The sequence below is a fragment of the Hippoglossus hippoglossus genome, chromosome 4 (genome assembly GCF_009819705.1).
Source record: "Hippoglossus hippoglossus isolate fHipHip1 chromosome 4, fHipHip1.pri, whole genome shotgun sequence".
Taxonomy (NCBI): domain Eukaryota; kingdom Metazoa; phylum Chordata; class Actinopteri; order Pleuronectiformes; family Pleuronectidae; genus Hippoglossus; species Hippoglossus hippoglossus.
Window position 1 is genome coordinate 14,647,068 of NC_047154.1, and position 18,611 is coordinate 14,665,678.

The 18,611-nt window shown below is 44.3% G+C and overlaps 1 protein-coding gene across 1 annotated transcript; it reads right to left on the bottom strand.

The window, feature by feature from the left end:
* Window positions 1-3,630: 3,630 nt before the first annotated feature.
* enc3 (ectodermal-neural cortex 3) lies at window positions 3,631-16,900 on the bottom strand. The gene is made up of 4 exons (XM_034582096.1): window positions 16,578-16,900; window positions 13,817-14,845; window positions 12,954-13,724; window positions 3,631-5,026 (listed from the first exon to the last, which is right to left on the bottom strand). Exons 2-3 carry the CDS (start codon window positions 14,837-14,839, stop codon window positions 12,981-12,983), a joined length of 1,767 nt encoding a protein of 588 aa, XP_034437987.1. The 5' UTR covers window positions 14,840-14,845; window positions 16,578-16,900; the 3' UTR covers window positions 3,631-5,026; window positions 12,954-12,980.
* Between the last annotated feature and the right edge of the window lie 1,711 nt (window positions 16,901-18,611).

Below are 18,611 nucleotides of genomic sequence, written 5' to 3' on the forward strand. Positions count from 1 at the left end.
CAAAGTGGGACAAACAAAGGATTGTCTGATTATACATGAGAGGAAATTCAAATCCAGTGGCACTGTACACAGCTCAGGTTGTGGATATGGGTGCAGGTTTAATACAAGAGTTGCAGGACTCTCTTGGTGTAAGCTGACCTGTCACACTCCCGAGTTACCCCTCACACACACACACACACACACACACACACACACACACACACAAACACACAAACACACAAACACACTCGTCGTGCTCAGACGGCAGAGAAGAGACAGCCCTGCGTTCGCTCCAGTGGTTAGACTGTCTGACTGGCTGTCTGTCTGTGTCACACTCTGTTTACTCCTCATTTGCTTACCCAGTCAGCTCTGAAACCTCAGAGCTGCTGCCAGCAGAGATGCCCACAGCCAGAGAGACGAGGGGAAGGAGGAGGGGGGAGAGAGAGAGAGAGCGAGAGAGAGCGAGGGAGGGATGCAGAGACACCTCTAACTCCTCCACCAGCATAGAAACACAAAGAGAGAGGGAGAGAGGTGGTGGGGTGGGGGGGGACATTGTTCATTAATTTTTTAATCTTGAAGACTTGGACATGCTCCTGGTTTCTTAATACTTTTTTTCGTATTGGTGCCAATAAAGTGCAATGAAACTTTTGAAAGTGAGACACAGAAAGAGAGAAAATGGAGGAGAGGAAGCCTGATGTTTGCTCACAGAGATTTGCAACCAGGGAGGCTTATGTAAGAGGAGGAGGGAGAGAAGGAGGGACGTCTCCTCTCAGTCCAAAGATGAATCTCCTCCTGATTTCAACTCTAAAAGAAATCAACTTTAGGATTGATGTTATTTTTATGTACAGCGTGCTGCTAAACGAATATAACACTATAATACCAGATTCAGTTGACTTTATGTCTCTTGGTTAAAATTCAGAGGTCATTGCAGCTTTTTGCAGATCTGTCATATCAGATCTGATCTGGCCAGAGGGGGAATATTGATCCGCTCTGCAGAGCCATCCTGAGCGCAGGCCCCCCCGGGGAAGGTGAGAGGAGGTCGATTCTGGCATCAACAAGGCGTCTTTTGTCCTTGTCCGGGGCAGGCGGAGGCCCCAGCTGGGGGTCTCAGTCCGGCAGACACACGCCGATATTTGGGTGGAGAGGCAGAGTGCAACGTCCCTGTCCGTTCCACCTCACTGCCTCCTTTCTTGTGTGTTAACAACAGGCTGTAACTGCTTGTCCCCTCACACACACACACACACACACACACACGCACACGCACACGCACACACACACACACGCATATTAAGCATAAATTCATATTCATGCAACAACCACACACATCCACAGATATCCCACACAGATTGTAATGGCAGTTTGTCCTCCTCCTCTCCTTTATTCCCCTCCTTCCTCTTTATTTTGTTTTGTTTTGGCAGCCTCTGAGGTCCTTTTGTCTCCGGCCGACTTTCAAATGTCTATTTATTCACTGTCGTTTAATTGTGTTGTCGGCGAGATCTGTTTGAAATTGCTCGGTTTGTACATTTACATGACAATGGCAGCCATTGTCCGGCCGGCTCATCCTGCTGTCCAGTGCCAGGTCATCCCTTTCAGAGAGCGCCGTTTCATCTTTCTATGCATGTCTGGATTGTATTTATACGAAGAAGAAAAAAATCCATAAATTAAGCTTTGATGAATCCCGGCACACATGCTGGCACAAACGTGTCCACATGCTCGACTGGACATGCAGCCTGGTACAGGCATGATGTCATGGCTGCGGAGGGGCAGTTTTCGGAGCCTTCTCTTGTTTACGTCCAATTAATGTCGAGCTTTGAAGTTTTTTTCGGTTGGCTTTGAAAAGATGGAACAATGCTGCTGCATTATGTCACTCAAGTGTTTGTTGCAGGGCGTCCCCCAGAGCTTTTATGCAATTGGTTGCACAAATCATGTAATTTGGAGGGAAATCGGCACAAAGAACTTTGCATGGAAAATGACTGATTTGTTAATGTTTAGAATAATTCATATTTTATTTAAATGTTTAAAGTAAATAGTTACAGCTGTCAATATATCGGAGAAATGTGAATCTATTGGACAAAACCTTCAACTGTATCCTTCCTGACAGCCTCTGTCATGCTGTCTGACACACACACACACACACACACACACACTGATATATGTGTCCATCTTCTCAAGGTAACTGTGATGGCCACGCCCACACAGGGTGATGTGCTCAATAGTTTGCTGCACACAGGTTCATGTCCTTTGCCGTCAGCCACACCCAAACAATTTGTTTATTGGCTTTTAACCTTACATTGTTTAGATGAAGTGCACACATGTTAACACTGTAGGGTTACACAGGGAATTGTTTGTTATATGAATCATATGTTCCTTTGTCTTTACATTAAAGTGGTTGTTGGGGGGGGGGGGGGGTTCTCTTCCTGGTGGCAAAAGGTGTGGCTGGCTTATTTAACTCAAGTTCCACTCCCAGGCTTTAATAAATGATGTCTTGCATAGGGGGGACAGTATCTTGGTCGGGAGACAGCTGGAATCTACTGATGATCGTCTGTCGTCAATTTGCTGTTTCTACGGTGAAGAACAGAATACAAAGTAGAATGGCTCTCAGTATAGTGCAAATCTCTGCCAAGGCCATTAGTGTCCTCAAATTCAAGCTGTACCAAAATGTACAAACTGAGATATCATTTTCCTAAATGAGTTTTATCGACTGGATCCATGAATTTTCTCTGAGTAAAACGGTGACAATGTCAAAAAGGGGAAAAAAAATTCCTGATCTACTCTGTGATCCAGAGCTGCACCAAAATTGTAGAGGTTCCTCCCTGACCCATCCTTCCAGCAGGAGTCCTAACAATCTGTCAGGTAGTTTCTGCAGAAGCCTGCGAACTAACAAACAACTGCAGATGAAAACAACAGCTGGTGTTTAAATCATCTGTTGCCACGTCCACCGACGGAGAAAAGCTCTGACAGCCAAGAGAGCAGTTTGTGTGGAAATGAAAAGAGAAAGAATTTGAAAGTTTAAAGGGAATCACTGAAATCTAAACAGTCATCAAGAGATGTCTGATTATAAGAGTGGATGTGGACTGTTTAGACAACACAGGAATGATGGTTCAGTAACCAAGACTTCAACCCTGCAGGCAGCACACCTCCCTCAAATCTGAGTGTGGGTACATTCCTCTCTGGTTCTCCTCCCTGCCACCATGCGTGAGCGTGCCAACCAGACATCTCCCCACCCAACGCCCAGTCTGGACTGCACCGTCTTCTCACGTAGACCCAGCCGCAAGCAGGATGCGAGCTGCGGAGGAGCATCACCTGACTGACGCCCTGCAGAATTAGCACATTCTTCTGGGTTTGAGGGTTATAATGCGTGTGCACATCTTACAGGACAAGTGCCAGAGCGGCAGCGGCTTGCACCTCACTCACATACCACATTACCAGGATGTGAGATATCGCTGTGACAAGAGGGTATTATAAGGATACGGCGTGGTCAAACAGCAGGAAGGAGACGGGTGTTCCTGGTAAAATACCAGAACTACTCCTAACCTGCGCATGGAAACTATTCTAGGCACGTTAAGAGTACCTGTGTGATTATATGGCTGCCCACGCTGTTTAATGACACAGCTGCAGAATTCCAGTCATTCCCGGGAAAAACAGCGGACAAACGGTTTTCAACAAGATGACATTTTATTGACGGTAGAACATGAAGTAACAGATGGTGTTTCAGTAAGAGCTTCATATATCAGTTATATGTGATATATCGGAAAAATGCACACGAATGAGTTTTGCTAAGAGAGAAATAACTGCTGCTACAAAAAAGGCTTTGATTATTCACACTCTACCCAATCGGGGTTAAGACAAAGATACAAAAATTAAGACCAATTATAGATTTCTTTGTACAAACTGTGCAAATCAAAGGTTTCTACAAATTAATTACAAGGCAAATATACAAACTATACACACAAAAATACTTCCATTAATGATACTCATATTAGAACTACAAAGTTAACAAGTCTGGAAACACTTAGCATTTCCAAAGTAATAATACGCTATTTGAGTTTTGGCAAATATTTATGTTTTACACATGACCACTGCTATCAAGCGTCATCATGTGTTCTCAGAATGTTTTTTTTAAATGAGAGCATTCAGTAAAAATGTTTATAACAAAACTAGAACATTCACAAAACAAACATTCAGAACAGAAAAGACATGAAACAAAAAGGTTTCCCTTCCTTGAACGAATACAGGCAAACTATACATAACCCTGAGACAAAACAAATAAGAATCACAAAAACCATAGCTTGACATCTCGAAACAGAAAAGTGTCTTCTACGGCCGTAATGGGCCACATTCTCTCTTGCGAGCTTGTATTTTGAGTCGAGGAGGAAGATACAAATTTAGCTCGCCAAATTTGAGGGAAGCCCGAGTCCAACGTCTAAAAATACAGACCGGAAGATCGTTTCTGTGCACAAAAATCATACACTTCACCAAATGTCTTCTCTAGATCCCCCAAACGCCCGGCAGAGCTCAAGGTCTAACTCAGTCCATCAGCAGTCCAAATAAATTACACCTGAGGAAATGCCCAGTGTCAGGAGAAGAGAGGAACCACAACAAAAGACAGCTGAGTTTCTGTTTTAGTTCACTGTAAAACAAAGCCACGTCAGAGTCTGTTAAACTGCAAATCTACAGGCGAGATGATACAGGTTCCGATGATGGAGTGGGTTGTAACAGTGTCGGGCTGAAACAGTCACAGTAGCTTATTTGAGCCAAGCGGTGGAAAGAGAACGTCTATGCTTCTTATACATGGCGACGAGTCCAGCTCAAGCTCGTGGCTACATGGGAAAGTTACACAAGAGCGACGAGTAAACAGATCAGGTGGAAAAGAGGCCGCAGACTTCCAGTCGCTGGGCTGTTTCCAGGACTCGGGGCTTTCACTCCTCTGCAGATGAAGATAATGCGAATCAGCCTGGATGGAGCCAGGGCAGGAATACACAAACCCTTCCTCCTCCTCCTCCTCCTCCTCCTCTCTGCAGCCAGCATACCAGACACCACGGCCGATCTGAGGGAAAGAGACAGAGGGAGATTAATGTTTAGGTCCTGTGAACTTGAGAGGAGCTGCTGCTGTATGAGGGCCGACCACATGACCCAGAGGGGAGGCCTGGACATTCTCACGCAGAGGAATGCACAGACTCGGGTCCTCCGCGCTACACATCAGCTTATCAAAATGCCATTTTATCAGGCTTACCCACATAGCGTTAATAATGCCTCGGGACGGGGCGTTATTTAACCAAAGTCCTCCTGGCATGTGGGATTAAGCTGCTCAAGCCATTTATGTCGCGAGGTAATAAATATGTGAGGGTGGCAGAGGGGAGGACCCGGCTCTGTAAAGATAAGCTGATAAAATGCATGTTCCAAAACCATCTGCTCGTTTGCTTTATCCGGATATAATTTATACTGTATGAGAGCTTCTCCAATTTTCAAATTCCTCCATGTTTGAAGCAACATATTTACAACAAACACTGGGATGAGTTCTTTGGAATCTCTCATCTCTGCAACCTCAGACACTTCAGCGTCTAATTTTCCTCCCCTGCTGCTATGAAGGAATGTTCCGCTGCATATTTTTGGGAGGGGGTTGGAGTGAAACCCCGAACATGCTGTTTACATGTAATGAGATTTTTTTTTTGGGGTGATATCTCCGCTCTGTCAGAGGAGATGAAGAATGTGTGCGCTCTCTATTCTGGGAGAGATGGGAGTTGACAGTTACAGGCAGGCCTCGCTGGGGGTTTGTTTGGATAACCTAATGAGTTCTCATTTCCATGGCCAACAAAGCCGACAGACACTACGGAAGCCTGCACTGATCTGTACACATCTGTTACTGTTGTGAATACATTGCCGGGGGCAGAACAGTAGGACACATCCATTAGAATAACAATAGAGAGGGAGAAGTGTCACGCTGTCAGGTTGATGCTATACAAACTACAGTATGTATATTTAACCTGATATATACAGATGTGTCAGGCAAAAAACTAAAATGTAAAAAGACATTGTTGATTTTCCTGTGTTGAATGACAAAAAAACATCTGATCTCAGTTTTAGTGCCAAAACCAAAAGAATACTTTTGTTTGACACCTCACTTTGACAATCGAAAGCTTTTTAATTAAGACATTTTTGCTGTGCAAAAGTTACAGATTTGGGGAGAAGTGTGTTTATTTGATTGTTTTGTTGTTTTCTTGGTTAAATACAAGAGTCCAGTCAACAGCTGGTTAGTTCAGCTAAGCTTAGTTTATCTAAGCTTAGCACAAAGGCTGGAAACAATGGGAAACAGCCTGGCTCAATTTACAACATCAACCCACGAGCACCTTTAAAGCAAACATATTAATATGTTATATCTTGTTTAGTTATTCTGTTGAAAAACTTGAAAAAATCCGTCGTAGATTAACTTTGGTTAAACTGAAGAAATATGTTTGTTACTCTGGCACATTTTGATTTCTACAATGGTTTGTCTGCAATGGGAATAGATACAATCTGCATTCCCCTCCAGGTCAAATTCCTCTGCAGTAGACACAGGTTTCTATCGGCTCCAGCTCCAATCAGCAGTGATGGAAACATAACACACAAGTGAACACGCAACTTTCTTGCCATAAACCTATTCTTTTAACAGCTTGGGAACATCATGCAAGATGCAACACTGGCATGGAATATTCCCAGTCGGTCTCAGCCGAATCAATCACCTATTTTAAGCATGTTCGAAAAACCTGCACATACACTTGGTGTAAAAGAGGCATCAGTGGGCTCAGCCTTTACAACCAAGGCAATTGTTGCAATGCTTTTTTTCTATGACATGCAACTGCAGGCCTGATGGAAGTTTCCATTGCCGCTCTCTCTCAGAGTAAATGGGTATGTGTCATGTGCTGCACTTCTTGAGTTGTGCAGGTTTAATCTCTCAGTGCAGCTGATGAAGAGCACGCCTCTGAATCTTAAACAATCTGCTGCTCTGGTCTGCTACACCTAACATAATATCAGTGTTTCACAAGAGCTGCAGCTGTATTTTTAGTCATCTATCTCTCTACTTCAGCATCAGTGACCTTTCACACCTTGTACTGGATTCATGTTGTCAAGTCAGCGGCAGGATCAGAACTCAGGTCAACCAATATGAATAAAGTGCAGATCAAAAAGGTTCCAAGATCTTTTGCGTTACTGACCTTTATTTTAAAATAATTGACCGTACAGAGGGGAATGAAAAAGGCTAGGTTGTAATGTCAAAAGTGTATTCCACAGAGGTTATTGGTCTGTCATCACGAGTAAATCCATCAAACAACAGCACACGTCAGCTCCCTCTGCTGCAAACGGAAATGAGCTCCAGACTGTCTCCAGAGTCCCTTCATTATTACCTGTCACGTCAAGGTCAATCACATAAGAGAGTGAGCTGTACTGACCACAATGTTCACCTGTGACACCGTCTTCTATTTAAACAATTTCATCCTGACTTGAACTCAAACTTTGTTTTCACTGTCTCACTGCACCTAAAAAGTCAGAGGACTTTCCAGATACGCCCTTTACTTCTGCCGACAGGTCTTGAGTGAATCAGCGTGTGATGCCAACAGGTGGCGAGGTTAATAAGTGTAACCCACAAAAGTCACCACATGCCCCGTGTGTGCGTCTCCGGTCTGGTCCGCTGCAGCAACCGCAGTGTGCTGCAGTGAGGGACGCAGGGAGTCCGTGTGTCCTTCAGCTAACCAAACAGATGGGCTGGGACTGTATGAAGTGATTGCATGAGGCGCCCTGAGGTTTAACCTGCCTCGCTCTGTCAGCTTCCATCACTTCTCCTCCACATGGGAATAACGGCAGATTGAGTTCGTCAAAAGAAAATAATCACTAAATCTCAATTATTTGAATTATTACTAAATCTCAACCAAAAACATCACTGGATAGTTGAAAGAACACGCACACACCACTGGGGGGGGGGGGGTCAGACGACACATGCATGCTGACATTCATGCCCAGTTTTTTGTTTCGTTTTCTTGCATCTGTGTCTTCTGGAGGCCCAATTACCCACAATACACCAGGCCAAAGCCAAGTCCTCTCTTTCTATCCGTCCCTTGTGTCCAACCAGGCCTGTGCCATGTTTACTAATGACCACCTAGAATTCCACTGTATTGACCCACGAATGAATCACTGTGACTTCATTTACATGAGTCTGCATCGTTTGGAGGGACAAACAAAGGAGTCCAGGATGATCTACAGGCGTCTTGGTACAGCTGCAAAGTCTAATGAGCCACATCTTCATGAATCCTTGCAGGAAGTCCAGTTTAAGACTGGAACAAAGAGCGTCTCTGTGGCTGAATACACGCCACTTCAGTGCCACTTCAGAGGTGCAAATATTACGTAATTCAGATTAATTACCAGGCAGACACACTCTGTCCCGGCCCGGCTGGCTTTCTGAAGAGGCCCCTGTAACTGTATGACAGCTCATCTCTTTTTAAGGGCGTAATCAAATTAGTCTGGGTGATTATTCAGCCATTTTGAGCATCTTCTTCCCTTTTTGGCTTTTTGTTACTCGCCGAGTGGAGAAAAGACCAATAAAAACTCCATTAGGTTTATGCAAATTTAAGCAGCCGTGCTGAAGGCCATAATGTGGCAGATTGATTACTCAAGGGACCAGAGATGAAGTGTGTGTGTTTGTGTGTGTGTGTGTATTGGGGGGGGGGGGGTACGAGCACGTGCTAACTTTAACTGTCTGTGTGTGTGTGTGTGTGTCTGAGAGAGCGGAGGTGGGATCGTTGTTGTACACAGATGCCACAATAAAAGCCTCATTCAGCCTGTGTTCCTGGTGGCCCTCACGGCCAGGCATTAATAAAACATTAGTATTGAGCGACTGGGGGCCTCTGTGCTCCTCCTCCCTGATCCCCATTGTGACCTTTCCATTTTACAGCAGCTGCCTGGGGACATAGAGGGCCCGATGCTGGCTCCCTCCGTGGCCCCCTGACCTATCCAGGTGTACCCTATCACACAGAGCCGTGCCCACCTCGTAAGTGCTGCAGTTGAAGCTGTTAAAAAGGAGGACGCTGTGTATGTCTGTGATTTTTGTGAGCGGAGAGGGTTGATGAGGAGAGAGGGCTGCATAAAGAGGCGGAGGTGGTGGTGGTGGTGGTGGGGGGGGGGGGGGCCGAGAAAACAAAGGTTCAAGTGTCGATAACAGTCATTTCTAGGGGGCATTATAAGTCAGGGGTTTGAAGTAGAGAGAGCCTGCGCTGAACTTTGTGCTGAGATCTCTGGTTACATCCCGTCTGCCGGCAGTCTGGTACCAACGACGGACAAGATTACACCCTGATGCTGTTCAACGCACCAACTCCAAAACGCAAAAAAAAAAATGTAATCTGTTTAGTTCTTGATGCTTTTAGTCTACTTGAGAACATTTAAAAAGCTTCTTTCTCCTCCAGTCTAAACCATAACAAATAGGAGCCATAATGCTTTAACATTTACAAATAGTTTTCCATCAACAGTGGGTTCTGGTTTGGCCCTGGACTCTGGGGTTAGACACATCTGGTGGAAACTTGCAAGGCTACAAACTTCGGGAGGTGGTGACAAAAAAAAAAGAGCAGCGAGGCTGGTGTGATCCCCGTAGAGGCCACGCAAAGTGTCTGACTGAAACGACCTCAACCCCAACATTAACAAATCTTTACTAATGGGAATGCAGGCCACACCTTCATTCCTCCCAAATTAGAGTAAGGATGGCTGCCTTTTTAAAGGACAGGCAATGTCAGCAATGTGACTGTGTGTGGGTGAGACAGAGAGAGGGAGAGAAGCACAAGTAGACAATCAGTGGTTTCACAACTGAGTAAAAACCTACAATACTACTAGTGAATACTTGAACAGCTGACTGGTGGTTTCAGCTCCCCTCATAAACATGAAAGGAACACACACATGCGCACACACACACACACACACACACACACACACACACACACACACACACGCGCACACACTTATTTTCCTCTCTGATCCCAGTTGAAAGTTGACAGCCTCTGGAGCAGAGTATTTTTAGGCAGGCGTTAGTCTCGGCTGCCAAACGGCGCAAAATATAGCTTTGCTTCCTCTGGTCTTACTCCTATTCCCTTCATCTGCACCTCTTCTGCTCGTGTGTACACTCTATCTGTGTATGTGTGAACACGTCCTACTCTGTGTCACTTTGCTATTCACTTAATTTCTGCCAACTCCTCTCGGGGCCCCCTCCCCGTCTCGGGTGAGAGAGAGTCGACCAGCGTCAGGGCAGGACGCCTGCTTAACAAGCTCGAAAGCTGAGCTTTTTTTCCAACGTCTGCTGTAATTAAACATAAAAGGCGTTTGGCAGCGGGATAGTAGCTACGGTAACTGCCTAACTGAGTTCATAAGGATGCGGTGCCTTGATGGTTCATAGCCAGCCTGTCTGTCTCCATCGGACCAGAAAAACCTCGAGTACCATGGAGACAGTGGTCCATACCAGCAGCCTTATAATGCTAAGCCCCCAGCTCCATCACACCCAGCTGTTTACTGTTGACACAAGTCACACATAAGCCTCCTGCCTCTCACTAGCTTCCTCTTGGTTTTAATTTTCAAACTTCCTGGCAGCACATGAAGGAGCTTGTTCGTTTCACCCTCACGTTTTCCTCGCAGTAGAGTGGATGTATTGAGGTTGTCAGTATTAGGTGTGTTTTTCACCTGTACTGTTGATTTTAGGCGAAGTGTTGTGCCTGAGGAGAATGTGCAGGAGGCTGAATAGACCATCAACCCGTCCACTTGCTCGCAGCGAAGACTCCGGACAATGACCGATATTCACACATCTGCTCAATCGGACATTACATGGACATGGAGCTGAAAGTGTAAAGTCCGTTTGATGTCCGGCCCAACTGATTCAGACATTTGCATTCTCACACAAGGCTCCTCCGAGTAATGGCTAGATAAATGCTGGGTTGCCGTGTATGTGCGAAAACAGAATTAGACACAGAAACTGACCGATACAGTCACGCTTGAGGGGAGAATTGAAAAAGATGCAAACCACAGAAGTTATAATGGAATGATCTTGAATTCCCTCTGTATTTACAATCTATGGGACTGTAATATGACAATATACATCATTATGATAGAAGATTCTTTATCTTCTCATATAATAATTAAAATCTTGTACTGTAAATCACACTATTAAGGGCAATATTTGGACGACACTTTTCATTCTTCACACAACACACAGACGCAGTTGGTATATTTGCGCGAAGGCACCCAAACATTGAGGAGAGTGAACGTCACACGGGGTTGGGGGGGGGGGGGATTCTGAACAGGAGAGGGGCTTGCACAAACCAAAACAAAACGAGGAGCTTGTAGCTAAAAGCAGAGCTACCTCTGTTGTGGTTTGGCTACGAAAAGTCACAAAGCACCAGAGAGCCGTACTTTGCCAATTATGCCACAGGCCGATCCCCACAACAATCTCAAAATATGACTAACCTCTTTTACTACCTAAACAAGCGTCTCTCCAAATAGTACTCACGTAATACAACTACACAACACGCGGGTTGAATATCAACATGTTAGCGGGCGTAATGGCTGGTAGGATCCTTCTGCAGAGGTGGTCTCTAGTTTTTCATTACTCTAGTGAAGATAAAACCTCAAGACCATTAATAAAAGATGCCGCCGAGCCTGAGCTTTTAAAATTGCAAATCCACCGACTGGTACAGCAATAAACTGCTTTCCATTGCATCAGTTCTATAATAGGATAATGGAACTTAAAACTCGCTCTACCACCACCGCACAAGCCTTTAAAATATCACTGCATTTCCTCCTTTTGTTTCCCTGTGCGTGCTCCTCCACCCCCCCGTAAAACACTGAGAACACCTTAGGAAAATGTATCATCTCTTAGCTCAGATGAAGCTGTGAAAACTGCCACCTGTCGTTCCTTCAGGCAGATAAAGTGGAGCAATTCTTCACTGACATTGTATGATACATTTCAGTCAATCATATTTTCATACCCTTAGGATGGATCCTTCCTTTTTTAACCCGCTTGCTCCTTTGCTGAAGATTTCTGATCTGAATTTTTTACTTTGAGCAGAAGAGATTAGCCCCTCTTCTCTCACCATATAGTGCTAAAGTAGGTTTTCTGTCCGGTAAAACACTTTCTCAACATAATTTAAGTGAATGTCCTTATGAACAAAGTTGTGTTGTTTTAATTAAGGAAAATAAGGACTTGTATGTATTTTTTAAGGGTGTGTGGGGACAATATCAGCATTAACACACTGAATGGACTGCATTTACAGCACTTTTCTAGTCCTAACGACCACTCAAAAGCCCTTTACACATTGAGTCACAGTCACACATTCATACCCTGCTTCTATATACAGAGGTTCTCTAACACTGCTACACTAATCAAGGTACATCAAGGGCAGTTTGAGGTTCAGTATCGGGCTTTAAAAACGTTGGTTTGGACCACTGACCCCTCTGATTGCATTCCACAGGAAAGCCAATTTTTTCAGGCACAGGCTGACTCGTATAAGTCAGTCATTTCACACGAAGAGCACTGGCCCTGTCCACGTTTCCTTCTTGGGGCCACAAGCACAGACCTGATTCCTACCTCTCCACCTCAGCCCTGTCACCGACACAGGTCTAGTGTTGTAGCTCTCTCTAATTACCGGCACCACTGACATTCCTGCTGCTCCCTAACCCAGGACTCCACCATGTTCATCCAACACCCAGCCGTCACAGCAGCTAGATAATGTGTAACTGTAACCACTGGCAACCTTGACAACAGCGAGGGCTTTTAAACTGGCGTCGTCCGGTTCAAACTGACATTCTCGTGGGTCTGTATAAGAAGTCACAGTGTGATTTAAACTGAGTGTAGATATTCTTGTTTCTATAAAATCAGTTCCCGCTTCTTATGTGACAATAGGGACACTATGAATAGCACATATAATTAACATCTTGTTTGTTTGTGTCAGTTCTAGGAAACTACAATTACTCACCGTAGAAACCTCAGACAGTGTGTGCTGCTATGCTGAGAGGTACTTCCACGTGCTGACGAAGGCGGTGGGAATGAGCGAGTAGGGCACACTCGTCACACTGTCCCAAGAGTCTGATGATGGATCGTAACAGTCGAGTGTCTTACATCTTTGAGCCCCGTATCCCCCGACCACATATAGTCTGTTTCCTGACGCCACTGCGTGGCAGCTGATCCGTTTGGTTGTCACATCGCCAAACTTTGACCACTGATACGTCTCGCTATTGAATCTGTAAGCGGAGCTGGCTGAGAATTCAGTGTCACCACCGATCACTACAATGTGGTTACCAACTACAGCTGCAGCTGTATATCGCCACAGCTGTGGACAGGAGGCCGGTACAGACCAACGGTTCTGACAAGGGTCAAAGCATTGAACCTTAGGATACTTGTCTCTGTTGACACTGGTGCCCCCAAAGGCAAAGAGTTTGTTTTTGGCACCAACAACGGCAGCATTGCTTACACCTTCTCTGAGCGGAGCCACTAGAGTCCATTTGTTGGTCTGAGGGTCATATTGCTCCACCTGTTTGAGTGAGACAGACGGAGAGGCAGGAAAGGATCCCGCAAGAGACGTGTGTCCTCCCACAACATACAGTATGTGGTCAAGCTCTGCAGAACCATGTCCAAATCTGGCTACCAACATGGGGGACGCTTTGGACCACTCGTCGTGCAATGTGTCGTAGACCCAGACATCTTTGGAAGCCCCGTTTTCAGAGCCACGTCCTCCAGTAACATAAACCTAAGAGACAGAAAGAGATATTACATTTTGACGACTATAAACTATATAATGTTAAATGCCAAAGCAGATACTGAAATATGTCACAAACATACCTTGCAACCAATAGCACAGGCACTGCATTCTTTCCTAGGGCTGGGGATGTCTGTTTTGGGTGTGATCTCCTTGGTCTTGTTGTCGATCATGTAGACTTTATCGCACATGAAAGTCTGACCTCCCAGTAGCAGCAGGGCCTGACTGACCTTTCTTGGCCGAGCACAGAACCCTGTTACGATGCCATCGTTCTGGAGGATCCTCATCTTACACTGTACGGCATCTTCAACAATCTCCCGACCCACTTTGTGGCACATGACCAGCTCCTCTGAAGCGACATTCTTCAGCAGATACGTTTCAGGGAGCAGTGCCAAGCGGACACAGCGCAGCAGCTCGGGCAGCTCACTGTGCCTCCGCTCCATGTCCGCCTTAACCCAGTCGATGACAGCCTCATACACCAGGCACTCATCCTCCACCTCCAGTTCCTCACTGAGGATTAGCTCCTGGACTTTGTCTCTGGGCAGGCTGAGGAAGTCCTCTGTCTTGAAGAGGGTCGCAAAGTCTGCCAAGCACATCCTCCATGACAGCTCATACAGTCTCTGGCACTGATGTGCATCTGACAGCAGCATCATCCCCAAACAGTTTGACTGGTCGAGGTTCTTTTCTAGAAAGTCTGCCGCTGCGTCTCTAATGTCATGGAACTGAAGCATGTCTCCGGCTTCTAGTAGCGATTCTGCATTTTCCTCGTTGATAATGATTCGGGCCGAGTAGGCGTAGTCGAGCAAGAGCTCCAGCACCTCTGGATGGAGAGAGTCATGGAAGTTGACTTCAGCGTCACGACTCTCCCTGAGCCCGCCGCTGAACATGGCCTCAAAGTAACGGCTACAGGAGGCCAGGACAGCCCGGTGACAGGGGAAGGATCGGTTTCCGGCCTTCAGGACAACATCTGTGAAGACTTTTCGTTTTCGCAGCAGGTTGAGTTGAGTTAACAGGCTGTCCGCATGGGTTGTCTTGTGGAAGAGTTGGATATTCATGGAGCCGGAACTAGAGCGAGACTTTCTGTTTTCGTGGTTACTGACAGACATCTTGACCTGGAGGAGTAAATAGAGAATAAAAATATTGGCACAAGTGGAAGAGAGCTTCTCATGTATTCATATCTACGGTTTATGGTCGTAGGAGGAAGGGATTTTATGGACACACGCTTCTTTTGATGTGAACGCTACCATAAACACTCCTCCCACTTTATGATTAAACGAAACACACTATGTCAATAGCAGGTGAAAGGGCTGTTGAAAAGTACAGGACTTGTCTCCCTGCGCTGGATTAGACCGGAAATGAACTTCAGACTTCAGAGATGAAAGGGAATCAGATAAGAAGCACTCCCACAGAAAACCAGTGTGTGTACACTGTGTGCCGCAACGATTTACACAGAGACATAGATCAACGTCAAGACTCGGCTCTCAAAACCTGTGGCAAAAAAGGAGCAACTTACTCTTCACACAGCTCTGTGTAATTAGTGTTAGGTAAAGAAGCAACACCTGGGTGTTGCCCTATATCACATATATCCACCCCTGTAAACCTTTCAGGGCTGTGAGTCACCTACAACCACCGCGAGAGCCAGTACATTCCTGTGAGCCTGTTCTGTTTCTCTGCCGCTGGCTCTCATTCAAGATGGTACCAAAGGAAAAGCTTTCAAGCCCACATAAGCTCTGACACCTCTGACCGGCTCCTTAAAGATAAAATTATGTAACCGCGGTGCAACAGATCAAAAACACAGTCTTTCTTGTTGTAATCTGCAGTGGGTTTAGACGGGTCTGCAGCTTTCGCACAAATTGGGAGGATATTCTGGTCTAAAAATGATAAAGCTGGATCCCAAAAAGGGCCATAAAATTGTATGAAGATAGAAAGAAAAAAACACATCAGTCAAAAGCAATAATTATTACAATGAACGCTACATTATTATTTGGCTACTTAGTGAAGGTTGTGGTTTAAACTCTTCTTTATGAGCAGAGAATAACACATTTTACAAATCTCCTAACTGTGGCTTCAACAATGCAAACGCAATCTATAGATATATTGGACTTGAAAATTACATAATTATTGATATTGTTATTGCACAGCCCTAATTTACAATATGAACAATATGGCTTTCTGTAGTCAAACTCTAGTGAATATAATCATGTAATAACAGTCAAAATCAATAATGATTACAACAAATGTTACATTATTATTTCTAATCAAGCATAAGACTGACTGTTACATTGAAATTGGTGAAAATGACATTAGGATAATTATTGATACTGCTTAAGCCCAGCCCTTATTTACAATATTAACTATATTGCATTCTGTGATCAGACTCTGGTGAATATAATCATGTGATAACAAACTGCTGTAACACAGACCGTGTTATCATGACCACTGCTCTATGGTGGGGATCATGGCTACTCCACACAACTGCACCAAACTTGAAAACGGCCAAATAAATATCTTCTGCCCAAAGGCTTCTATTGTTTCCCAGCAGATACATTTAAGTCGGCTATTCAGGCCCAATGAAAGGGGGACGGCGGACTTCCGTGGAGGGACTCAGCGTGAAATCCAATTCGTTGTGTGCAGTAAATGTGAAACTCCGGTCAGCACTTCAGCATGCGCTCAACTTCCCTCCCGGGTTCTCAGCAGCCGCCTGCGAACAGCGAGTCCAGCCGACATCACACGACCCGACCGCACGACCTCGTACGGACATTTTTCGGGAAGTTGTACAAATATCGCACCCGCACTTATCGCTGTGTGCGGCACTTCGGGAGGATCGCGTCCTGGAGCTCTTACCTCGACGGGAGCAGGGCCGATCCGGGTTCCTTTATCTCGGTCTCAACTTGTTCCGCCGTCCTCCGGTTCTTGTTTGAAGTTGTGGCTCAGTTTAGACTAAATCCGCACTCCGAGTTTGAAGTCCGCATCGCGTCCTGAAGCGGCGGGAAACGGTGGAGCCATGGGTTCCTTCTATCTTTAACTGCAGAAGACAGGAAAAGAGTGTAAGAAAGTTGTTGTGTGTTTGTCGTCGCGAAGCCACGCAGCTGCAGTCGAGCACCGAGCTGAGACACTGAGCTGCAGCTCGCCCAGGCTCCTCCTCCTCCCGCTGCCGTGGACCAATCAGCGCAAAGCCCCGCAGAAACAAACCCAGTTTCATTCTACATCCAACAATGTTAGATATCAATGTAGCACAAAAACACCTGCCACCGTGTTTCACCTGTCTCTCACTTTAATATACATCTTTATAATCTAGGATTATTGATTGGTTTATAAGTAGGTTATAGCACCTTTAAACGACGAGGCAAGAGGTTTTGTTTTGTTTGGTTCCTAAATTTCCCTCTGGATCAATAAAGTATCTTCCTATCTATCTATCTATCTATCTATCTATCTATCTATCTATCTATCTATCTATCTATCTATCTACCTACCTACCTACCTACCTACCTACCTACCTACCTACCTATCTATCTATCTATCTATATCTTTTCACAACAGGGGCATGAAAACAAAATACAAAAGAAACACAACTATATATAGTATACTTTATTTGAAGTGTATACAGCATGTACTTGATATATTAATATGTGGGTATTTATGTTTACATATATGTGTATTTGATATTTTATTTTGTACTTTGTACTCTCAGTTGTAAATGTTTATTGTTTTGACTTAAATTACTTTATTACCGAATGTCTGCCTATTATGAAACATTTTGTAGCTGCTGACTTTGATAAGTCTTTGATAAGGTAACTTTATTATCATCACCATTATCACAAGGTAAAGTATACAGATAAAATTTGTTACATTTAAATAAAAAGGATAATAAATTGCACTAGGCTACAGATGAATGAATATTCCCAAATCGAATATAATAATGGCAACAACACATTTTCTGATTGTTCATTCTAAAAGAAGCAAGAGTCAGAACAGACCTCAGGTTGTAACAAACAATACTGGTATCACAGCAGAATATAATTCCTTAAATTCTAAATCTAAAAATAATACAGTCAATTTGTAAAATACCATGTGTAAGTAGAATATGAGCTCCCGCCGGTTTATAGAATCACAAAATTCACAAATTAAGAAAAGATGAACTCCCTGACTCATGTTCCAGCTCCACATAACCAGCAGTCTTAATGATCATATGATGGCAGGTTAAAGTCCTTCTGAGGACCATGAGACCGCTTGTCCGACAAAATTCCTGACATTTTCTGAAGGATTTCAGTGCTTGTGAGGTTTCTCAGGAATTTATAAAGAATGTCCCTCAGTTCGAGGCAGGCTATCAAGACCAGAATCAGGTCAGTCAAGTGTCAGCCAAGTCCGCCTGCACATACAAGGGAATTTTATGGGCCACAGAAAACATGATACAACACAGAAGCTATTTAAACTCCTTGAAGAAGAATGTGGAGAAAATAGGTAGAATTTTGTGTATTTACAATATCAATTAAACCACAAGTGGTGTCCAAATACTACTTAGATTCAAATATTAAAGTATATTTTTAAAGAAATACAATGCAGATGTACAATGTTGAGGAAACACATCTTTATTGGTACATGTTCCAACATGTTTGTTGACGTAATTAATGACATTAATAATTAGATTGTCACTTTAGGAATGTCAGTATGAGGGTGAGGGTTGAACATACTTGATCTATGATCAACTGAGAGGCATTGAAAAAAATGTTTTCATGCCTTAACACACCCATGAAAGTCAGCATAAGAGAAAGAGTGATTGTCAGAAATAAAAAAAAGCATTATAGAGCTACTTAAAAGATTAAATGGACTGAGGATGTTTTGAATATTTGTGGTTTTTAAAATGACAGAGTGGGAGAA

Bases quoted from the DNA above. Each gene is read 5' to 3' on its own strand.
- enc3 (XM_034582096.1), bottom strand. From the start codon at position 14,839: ATGTCTGTCAGTAACCACGAAAACAGAAAGTCTCGCTCTAGTTCCGGC. The intron at 13,725-13,816 runs GTATGTTTGTGA...TCTGTCTCTTAG, and splicing joins CCTGTGCTATTGGTTGCAAG to GTTTATGTTACTGGAGGACG.